The sequence below is a fragment of the Sinocyclocheilus anshuiensis genome, unplaced genomic scaffold (assembly GCF_001515605.1).
Source record: "Sinocyclocheilus anshuiensis isolate Anshui unplaced genomic scaffold, SAMN03320099.WGS_v1.1 scaffold1032, whole genome shotgun sequence".
NCBI lineage: Eukaryota > Metazoa > Chordata > Actinopteri > Cypriniformes > Cyprinidae > Sinocyclocheilus > Sinocyclocheilus anshuiensis.
The window spans coordinates 62,006-72,670 of record NW_015549638.1 but is presented as its reverse complement, the minus strand read 5'-3'; the positions used below and the strand labels follow the sequence as shown (position 1 = coordinate 72,670).

The 10,665-nt window shown below is 38.1% G+C and overlaps 1 protein-coding gene across 11 annotated transcripts in view; it reads right to left on the bottom strand.

Moving 5' to 3' along the window:
* The window catches only part of LOC107659831 (lymphoid-restricted membrane protein), a 34,422-nt gene that overhangs the window by 17,072 nt on the left and 6,685 nt on the right, over nucleotides 1–10,665 (bottom strand). For all 11 annotated transcript variants that reach the window (XM_016448889.1, XM_016448893.1, XM_016448894.1 and 8 more), the window contains exons 4-17: nucleotides 7,365–7,545; nucleotides 6,901–6,959; nucleotides 6,715–6,790; nucleotides 6,263–6,421; nucleotides 6,019–6,136; nucleotides 5,429–5,479; nucleotides 5,223–5,300; nucleotides 5,067–5,123; nucleotides 4,791–4,850; nucleotides 3,680–3,744; nucleotides 3,443–3,536; nucleotides 2,175–2,312; nucleotides 1,895–1,996; nucleotides 1,266–1,417 (exon numbers count right to left, since the gene is read on the bottom strand). In XM_016448889.1, coding sequence (XP_016304375.1) covers nucleotides 1,266–1,417; nucleotides 1,895–1,996; nucleotides 2,175–2,312; nucleotides 3,443–3,536; nucleotides 3,680–3,744; nucleotides 4,791–4,850; nucleotides 5,067–5,123; nucleotides 5,223–5,300; nucleotides 5,429–5,479; nucleotides 6,019–6,136; nucleotides 6,263–6,421; nucleotides 6,715–6,790; nucleotides 6,901–6,959; nucleotides 7,365–7,545 — 1,390 coding nt within the window. The remainder of the gene's footprint in view (nucleotides 1–1,265; nucleotides 1,418–1,894; nucleotides 1,997–2,174; nucleotides 2,313–3,442; nucleotides 3,537–3,679; nucleotides 3,745–4,790; nucleotides 4,851–5,066; nucleotides 5,124–5,222; nucleotides 5,301–5,428; nucleotides 5,480–6,018; nucleotides 6,137–6,262; nucleotides 6,422–6,714; nucleotides 6,791–6,900; nucleotides 6,960–7,364; nucleotides 7,546–10,665) is intronic.

The window sequence follows — 10,665 nt, the reverse complement described above, 5'->3', positions numbered from 1 at the left end:
GATCAGCTCTAGGCATGACGAAGCAGATATCGTCCTCTTTTGGAAGGCCAAACAAAGTAGTTTCGCTTTCACAATGAAACACAGCGTCTTCACGATATGGCAGCAGCAACAATACTACAGCGAGAATAAAAGTTGCGCCTTCTTTCTTTGCGTGAACATTTGGGCGGTGTTATGCAAATCTTCCCACATCGTGACATAGACATGTGGGGGCGTGTTAGAACGAGCCGTTTTAGGTAGGCGTGGTTAACTCTTAACTTTTATAAAGAATATCTCTTTGGATTTGAGACTTTAGTCTTTGCAACTTTACAGATCTTCTTTATGCACCAAGAGCTTGTAACACTCCAAAGAGAAAGGAAACATTGAAATCGCATCATATGACCCCTTTAAAATTGTTTATTTCTCTGGATTTAAACATTCTTCGAAACATTTGGGATAATGCAAGTACACAAGTCAGCAAAATATATAACACTGTTCTAGTGGTTTTTGGATATTTTAATTAAAAAAAATCTTACATATTGTGCCTTTAAGTTACTATGTCTAAATTTAACTTATAAATACCACAAGTATCTGGATACATGAATATGACAGAAATAATCATGGAAAGGTTTCTAGCAACACATAAAAATGGGAAATATTTCATTATAATAAAGTAGCTGTTTTGCCAGTGACTTTCTCAGGGAGGCATGCTGCTATTCACATCACAGAATTAGTCTCATGGCATTTACTACAGCTAAGGTGATAAAAGTCTTTTTAAGCTTTTTGATCGCATTTTGGTGAAATTTCGTTTGCGAAAACAGGCCATTATCTATTGTCAAGTAGTGTAGCAATGCATGAAGCACCTAGCACATTGGTCTCAAATTCAGTTCCTGGAGGGCCACAGCTCTGCACAGTTTAGCTCCAACCCTAATCAAACACAACTGATCCAGCTAATCAAGGTCTTCAGGATTACTAGAAACTTCCAAGCAGGTGTGATTTGGAGCTGGTTGGAGCTAAATTTTGCAGAGCTGTGGCCCTCCAGGAACTGAGTTTGAGACCACTGACCTAGCAGCTTTCTGTTAGTCAATTCCACAAATTTGCAAGACCACACAGAAATCTCACGTGAAATTCCTGAATACGTATATATTCCTAATGAAGTGGATTTCACCCCTGAAAATTCATAACACAATGGTAAATGTGACTGGAAAATGAGAAAATAGTTTTTTTTTCAATAAACTGCCATTAAAAATCATACAATATCATCTCTGCTACCATATCAGTCCACTTACTTGACAGACAGGTGCAGGATCTCGGTACGAGAACGTCGCATGTTGCTAGCCATCTTTAGAAGCTCCCTCTCCAGAGAGTCTGTGTACTGGTCCAACTGCTCTAGACTGCGGGTCCAGTCACTCCTTCTCTGCTCGAGCTGCACCTCCAGGCCCTGCCAGAGTTCACAAGATCAACAATGAGGCTCACTGACTAAATACAACACACAGTGCACCAGTAAATCATTACTACCAACTAAATCTTAGTGAATGCGATAAGATCAAAAAGTTTCATCAAAGACTATCTTAAGGAAAGTCACAGAGTTAGTCTGACCCGACACATTGCCCCTGTGCATCGTGGGAATTGGAGTGAGAGAAATATTGGCCTGTATAGTTTACCACCGGGGAAGACCGCACGTACTGATGCGGTCCACTGAATACACACAATAAGAGTGACCATGTCCAGCCAAGCAGTTATGCAATGTGGTAGATAAAAGTTCACATAAGGGGAGAGGAGTTCTTATATCATTTTTAAATGCCCGTGTGTGTCTCTATATAATTTTATCATGATTAGTTATTTACATATATGCAAAAATTTGCATAACTGTTGATAGATACTTTACGATTTGACTTAGTTGAAGAAACTCTCTTACCTGTATCTTGAAGTCGGTATTGATCTCCTGAGTTTCACTGTTCTCTGTAAGGCCTCTGAATGCTGTGAAACAGGTGATGCCATCTTCCTTAAACTCCCTTTTCTGGAAAAATTCATGTTTTACACACTTGTGAACACTCCAAAACATCATGGACCAGCATCATACAAAACCAGCATTCAGGTGTCTAAAGATGGAAAGCCGGCAAAATTAACATCAGACTAACTGTACAGATGAAGCTTGCTTCAAAAAATTTGAGTGTGATGGCTGGTTAGTTGGTTACCAGTCTGCTGATCAGAGTTTTAAATTCCAGAGAAAGCTGCTCTGGAGTCGGGCCTTGGAGAAGCAGAAGAACCTCACGATCTAGAGTCTCATCCAAAGAAGATGCAAAACAAACAGAGGAGGACAGATGCTCCAAACCCTAAAAATACACAGACATGCATGATGTTAAATATTTTATAATATTATAACATTCAAAATATTTAAAATATAAATATCATTTTTATAGTTTATTTATTTATTTATATTTTAATGCCATAGATAGATAGACAACTATTTGTTACAACCAAAGTCTGCAGAAGATCATCTTTGAAAATACAAAACATCGAACCTTGAAGCAGATGGGCTATAGCGGCAAAAGACTGCACTGGGTGCCACTCCAGTCAGCAAAGAACAGGAAACTTAGGCTACAATTTGCACAAGCTCACCAAAATTGGACAATAGATTGGATGAGATTCCCCCATTCCGTGTAAAGCGCTTTGAGTAACCAGAAAAGAGCTATATAAAATGTAACAAATTATTATTATTATTATTATTATTATTATTATGTATCAACTGTTCAGGTTGCCGGTGGCGTAATGGTGTGGGAGATATATTCTTGGCACAATTTGTGCCCTTTAGTACCAATTGGGCATTGTTTAAATGCCACAGCCTGCCTGAGTATTGCTGCTAACCATGTCCATCCCTTTATGACCAGTGTACCTATTTTGTGATGGCTAATTCCAGCAGAATAACATGCCATGTCACAAAGCTCAAATCATCTCAAACCAGTTTCTTGACCATGACAATGAGTTCACTATACTCAAATGGTGGTCAAAATCACCAGATCTCAATCCAATAGGGTACCTTTGGTATGGGGTGGAAAAGGAGATTCACATGGATGTGCAGCCAACAAATCTGCAGCAACTGTGTGATTCCATGAAGAATTAAGGCAGTTTTGAAGGTAAAAGCGGGTCCAACCCTAGTATACCTAGTATGTAGTTATCACCAGCTACGACAATGGAATCTACCACAGCAAAAAATAAATAAATAAAAAATTGTGAAATAAAGCACATGTAGTCAGGCTCATTGTAATGCCTAAAGTTTGGTGTAAAGCACCGAGAGGGTGTGGATTACTGAGTGCACTCTACGGCAGTGGAGTGGGAGAGAGAGTGGGCGGACAGAGAACAGCACATGAGTGTTGGTGGGAGTGGAGAGAAGAGACACTCCAAATCATGGACGGGACAAAGATAGACAAGTGAATTGCAAACACACACAAAACACACTGCAAACCTCCACGGGATTCTGTGCCAGAGCCAACTCCGTCTGAAGAGAACCTGAACTCATTTGATTTAGTCTGTAGGCCACAGAGAGAGAGAGACCTGGGCTGCAAACACATACATACACAGTTAGAAGAACATGTGAAGTCATTTCTGATGTTTGTTCAAGTATTATGCTTGCCATTAATACGGTCAGTTAATCAGCTAGTATTTTCATTACTGTGTTAAGTGCATTACATAGAGCTCTTACATTGTCATATCAGGCTGCATCATTTGCATTTGACTCTCCAGTTTGTTCTTGTCTGCTCTCAACAGCTGAAGCAAGCAAAATTAACACATACACAATAATTAAACACTCTGGGGGAGATTTAACTTATTCCACAGTTATCACATGTACACTTCCTTATCTACAATAATTTTTCAGGCTTTAGTTCCTAAAACATTTGCGTGTAGAACTTTCTTACACCACTGATTCAGCATTCTGAGTGAGAGAGTCAAAGAGAGAAAGTTGTCTGCTGTGGCTCTCAGCCAAATACATGATTTGCCACATTATTATACACTTCTATGGTATTTTTTTATAGACAGTCGCCACATTCCAAAGTGTTTCCAAAGAAACTGTATATACACTATTATTCAAACGTGGGGGGGTTGTAAGAATTGTTTTATGTTTTTGAAAAACAGTAAAATCATGAAATATTATTGCGATTTAAAAAATATTTTTAAACCATTTTAATATATTTTACTCCAGTCTTCAGTGTCACACGATCCTTCAGAAATCATTCTAATATGCTGATTTGGTGCATAAGAAACTTGAATAAGAAAAGTGTGAGCAGCTTTTCGGGAAGCGCTGTGTTGCCACTGAAAGTTTTCGTACATTTTTAAGCCTTGCAAACTTAAACATTTGGTTTTCTGTGATGGATTTTAAATTGCTGTTGCAATTTTGCTTATTTGGCACACAAATACTGTCGCCTAGTTTGTAAGCAGATTGCAAAAATAGCTTGTGGTAGTCTTGGAAGCATCAGCTAAAAACAAATCAGAAATGTTTAATTAAATATTTCTATAAAATATATTGGTATAAAAATAAAAAATTATTGTCCTTGTGTGAAATTATAGATACTTGTCTGCCAAAGGATAAATCTTTACTGTTGAGTTCTTTGTAGTAGGCTGTATGGCTCTTTGAAGATCTGTTTATGTGAAACTTTAACAATTTGGACAGACATGGGCATGGCAATATGATATCTAAATAAAATGTGGTCACCCTTGAACAACTTAGCCAAAGCAGCATTAAAAACAGCGCTGTGGTAAAAATGACAGATTACTGATATTAGACACGAAGAGAGAAAAAGAGAATTGGAGTTCACCTCTGTAACTGAGGAATATTCCACAATGGCCACCTTCAGTTCATCTATCTGTTTATTTTTCTAGAGAAGAAAGGCAGTTTCTGTTATGATACTGGACAAATATAATTTAACATGATTGCAGATTCTATAAACATACCAAATAAATAACACTGAATGATTTTAGCAATGACTAAAGAAAAGCTAAATTCTTCTGTAAAGTTTTATAAACAACTCGACTTTATGTGTCTAAGTTTTCATATCAAATCATTGTCTTGGTGATACACAAGATGGACTGACCTCCTGAATTATCGACTCCTTGTCAGCCAGAATGGCATCAAATGAATGAACTTGGACCTAAGTGTGCAAGAAAACATTCACCAATGACAGACCTAAATGGTTTTTTTTTTTGCATAAAAGACCAATCATTAATGAGTAAACGAAATTAAGCCCTACCTGAAGGTCAGCATTAAGGTCACAGAGGTCATTGATCTTTTTCTGAAGCTCTTCTGCCTCCAGTGTGACTTTCATGTTCTTAATGTGATGAAGGAGAAATGTGGAGGAAGGAGGACAAAGAAAATGGAATAAGTATGATGAATGAGAACCATTCAGTGAACTACATGACTTACACTGGATGGACGTGTAAATGGATAGAGCCATACCTCCTCTTGTAGAGCAGCAATTTTGGATATAAGACTCTGGTTTTCCCGTTCCTGTAGGAAACCAGAACGAAAGGTTATAAAAGTGTTCATGTTTGTTCTAATAATGTATATGTCAATGTCAATATGTGGTCAATACACTGCAAAAAAATGCTTTTCTTAGATGTTTGGTCTTGTTTCCAGCCCAAATATCTAAAAATTCTTAAATCAAGAAGGATTTTCTAAACAAGTAAAAATTATTGTCTTGTTTTCAGAAAAAAAAAAAACAAGTCAAAATTAAGTGACTTTTTGCTTAGAACAAGCAAAATAATTTGCCAATGGGTTAAGCAAAATAATCTTATTTCAAACAGAAAACAAGATTATTTTGCTTACCCCACTGGCAGATTATTTTGCTTGTTTCAGTGTGATGGTGTTTATCTGGCAACTAGATTTGTTTACTCTGGATGTTTGCCTATCCTTGGTTTATGTAATATTACTATCCATCTCATTATCAACATACCGCATGTTATCTGTTTGCATTAGTTTATGAGACCGGAGTCTCATAATATGGCTTATTAACATCAGAACAGCCATCAGTGTGGTTTGTGCCTCACCATCTGCTTTCTTTGAGCTGAGGCCTGAGCTCGACTCTCTTCTGAAGAGGTCAGGCTCAGCTTCATCTCCTCAACTTCCTCTTTAAGCAGCTTTTCCTTCTGTAATAACTGCTGCCCTCTGCAGGATGAGATTAGGGAGTGACGAGAGGAGAGTGTTAAGGCATGTTTTGTACATGATGATTATTTGAGGGTTTAGAGGTTAAGGGACAAGACAGGTGAGACAGAACGTAATATAAGTCTGTACATTTTAGCTTGTGCTTTGAGCTCTTCATTTTCCTCAATGAGTTTCTGGTTGGTGTCTTCCATGCTTTCCACTGCCTGCTTCAGTTTACGAACCTCCTCCTGCAGCTTTTGGTTATTTAGTTGTAGATCTGCCACACAGAAGACTAGATCTGATGTCTCCCTGTACAGATATACACACACAGTATATAATTTTGCAGTAACATATTGATTGCATCTTTTTTTGTTTAAATATTTTTATTTTTAGTTGTGTAAAAATGGCAGAAATGATTTTTCAAAGCATCCAAGAATAAACCTTTAGATCAAAAGGTTTTTAAGATCATAAGAAACAAATTGAGTCAACCGTTTCCAAAGTTTTGATTGATAGAAATAGTTGATACAGTCTCACAAACCACACTCCCACTACTGTTAACTGTTTATCTATCACAAACAAACAACTCACACTCCTAAACTTACAGGTCAGCTCTGGAGGCTTCCCCTCCGAATGCTTCAAGACTACCTGAAGTCATATTTAATAGAGCAGATCTTCTTGCTAAAGGAAACAAGAGGTGATTATATACAAAATTATAACATTGACAACAAAGAAAATATGAAAAACATTGAGCTTTTGAGCATTCTGGCATACTCCTAAGAAGATCTCACCTGATAAACTGTCCCGTAGTTTAAATGATTCCTGTTGGGTGTCATTCTTTGAGTCCTTCCTAAGGGAAAAAAAGGGAAATTTGAGTTGGGCTTTTATCTTAAAAACTTGTTATGAGGAAAATGTTGGAAAAAAGGCCTTGTGATCAAAACTGATTGTGGATTGATAACAGACTGATGAAAATCTGCAATGTGTCTTTGGTTGGGTTGGCAACATCTACAAAAGACATACTGCACAGAGTTGATTGCAAAAACAACTGCTTCCTGTTAACTGACCAGAGCCTTTAGCAAAATTATCAAGAGTTAAACAACCATCAGATTTCTTCAGCTTTTTTTGTCCTGTGCACTATTTCTCAAACTAAAAAGGCCTTTATTAAAGTGCATCAATGGCGATCACTGTTCTAAAGCATAGGGTATATATATATATATATATATATATATGCATGTATGTATGTATGTCTTCATACCCCTGGTTCCGGCAATCATCGATCCACTCTTTCATAATAGCATGGTATGTGTCCAGGTCTATGGAGATGTCCTTGTGCTCTGGGTCCAGCATATTGCAGAGTTCCTCTAAGCCACTGTCCTCTGAACTGCGGCAAGTGGTGTGTCTCAAGAAGTCCACAATGTGCGATACATAAACTTTACCTGCAACAGAGGAATGTGTTACTATGGTTACAGTGGCTACAGTCATAGAGGACCTGGGTCTCGCCAGATGCCATCCCAACAATAAAGTCAAACAGAAAGTTTGCAAAGCAACACCTACTTGTTCTGAGTCACCATGACCGTGTGTCTGCGCATATCGAGGCAGCATATATATATATATACACACACACACACACACACACACACACACACACACACACACACACACAAGTCTGCTGCTATCATCTCTTTTAACATACTTAAAAAAACCTTTTGCATTCACCTAAATTGCTGTTGCCTTCATATAAGAACAATAGCTATAAATGAAAGCAGCTTTTGTCTCCTGTCAGCTTAGTGGTCTGGTCACCACAGAAAGCACATCAGGTCAGAGACATCATGAGGAGAGAGCAGGACTTCATTGAGGACAGATCAGACAGTGTTTGCCTCTAGGTTTGAATGCTAAGAAGCATCTCTGCTGCTGGGTTGGAATGAGTCAATGTTCTCAGATGCTCTTAGAGGTTACTTCAGTTTAACCAAACAAAAATAATAATATTAGTTATTGTAATATTAGTTAGCTTCACAACCTGCTGAGGAATAACATCTGTCAGTCTAAGGGGGAAAGGAGATATCTACAAGATATCAAAATCTGATTGATTGTAACGCACATTCCTGGTCTTAAGATGCAGTCACATTAGTGAAAATTCATGAGCTGAAAAGATCCATTGTCAATAGTATAGCAATATATGAAACAGCTCACATTGAAGTCACGTTTGAACCAAGCTTTCAGACAAACTTGAAACTCTAGCAAAATCTGCAAAGTTAAATCCTTAGTCCTCATGCATTGTGTGGATACCTATTAGATTAGATAGATAGACTTTTATTGTCCCAAAGGAAAATTGTCTTGGACGCATACAATCCAGTGGCTACTGCTTAAATAAGTAACACATACACAACACATACACAAACTGCTATCAACCAACCAGTTGCACACTACATCATACAACACACCTGTAATCGTCATAATAATAAGATTCAATACAAAAAAATAAATAAATAAAATCAAATAATATATATATACACATGAATATCGTTATTGTTACAATTAAAACACCGTTATGGGGGCAAACCTCTGGCTGACTTGTCATTTAAAGCTTTGATGGACAGAGGGACGAAGGAATTCTTAAAGCGGTTAAGCCTGCACTGGGGAAATCTAAAGCGTCTTCCTGAGGGAAGAAGCTGATATTCAGGGTGGAGGACATAGGTGGGATCTGAAATAATTGAGATCACTGAGATTGCCAAAACAGGCAGAGATGCCATACCGCAGAAGCCTCTCAATTACAGCATGATAGAAGAGAAGCAACACTCTCTGGTTAACACCAAAGACCCTCAGCCTACGTAAAAAGTGTAGTCGCTGTTGAACCTTAGTACAGATGTTTTCTACCTGGACACTCCATGTCAGCTTATTATCAATGTGTATGCCCAGATATCTGTAGGAATCAACCTGGACTATGTTATGGTCATTGATGGCCACTGGTAAGTGGTCTCCAATGGATTTGGGATCAAACACCATCTCCACTGTTTTCTTAGTGTTGATGATGAGAGAATGTTTGTCGCACCACTGAACAAAGTTCTGAACCTCATGTTTATATGCAACAGAATCTGATGTATCCAACATGAGACCCAGGATAACTGTATCATCAGAGAACTTAATCATGTAATTGTTAGCAGTACTACATGTACATTCATTAGTGTACAGTGTGAACAGTACTGGGGAACTAACACACCCCTGAGGAGCGCCAGTGCTGATGGTCAAAGGTTCAGACAACGTCCTATTCACCCTGACCTGCTGACTACGATTAGTCAGAATTGAGTGGAACCACTTAATAATAAAGGGGTTGACATTCATCCGCTGCAGTGTTTTCAAGAGAACATGAGGCTGCAGAGTGTTAAAGGCTGAAGTAAAATCTACAAACAACAGTCTGGCATAGGCCTTAGGATTCTCAAGATGTTTAGTCACTAGGTGCACTATACTGTTGATTGCATCATCAGTGCCTCTCTGGTGTTTATATGCAAACTGGTAGGGATCTAACTGTGGGCCTACATCAAGCTGTAGTTTGCTCATAATGAGCGTTTCCATGCACTTCATCACAACAGAAGTTAAGGCAATAGGTCTAAAATCGTTATTTTCCTGCGGGCAGGGTTTCTTAGGGACAGGTGTAATAATTGCCTTTTTCCATTGTGTCGGTACAGTGTGAGAATGCAGGGACCTCTGGAAAATGGGGCACCAGGCAGGTGTCAGTTCATCTGCACATGTTCTTAATAGAATATTGAAATGACCAGACTTTGCCCACAAAAAATTGCCAAACAAAGGTTAATGTTTATTGTCTACACTTCATCAGTACATGTTATTCTATTAAGAAAAAATGGCTTGTCATTGTAAACCTTAAACGAAACTAAAATATTGATGATTTTACATTCTACATGCATTTACATTTTACATGCAAAATCTGCATGGGAAAATCTTTCCTCCTCGAAATTCTCGATCAAATGACTATTTCACCTGTGAAATTTATCAAACAATATATAACCGCACTTTTATTTGTATCAACAGCACAAACGGTACAGAGTAAGTGTGCCGCACACAACCTGAAAGTGAAGTCAAAACATTTTGATCACCATCTGGTGGCTGACTGCAATATAGGTCATAAACTCCTACCTCTCCATTAGGGCTGCACGATAAATCGCATGCGATATTTAACGCGCATTTTGTCAGTAAAGCCGGTTCTGTAATCAGCGGTAAATCTCCATCACGTGCGGGCTTTCACATGGAGAAGCATTTACTACACAGAGCCGTTGTTCACTGACAAGCTGCGCAAAACGATTTACCGCTGATTACAGAACGGCTTTACTGACAAGATGCGTGTTAAATATCGCATGCGATTTATCGTGTAGCCCTACTCTCCATGTAAACAAATAAGATGTGAGCTAAACTAAATAATCAAATTACATTTCAAATAAAATGTTCCCAAAGATGGTTTCCATCATTTTAAGTACTTCTTATCATGGTAATGCATGTTAAAGTGTTCGTTCTTTTAAAGGGGTCATATGATGCGATTTCAATTT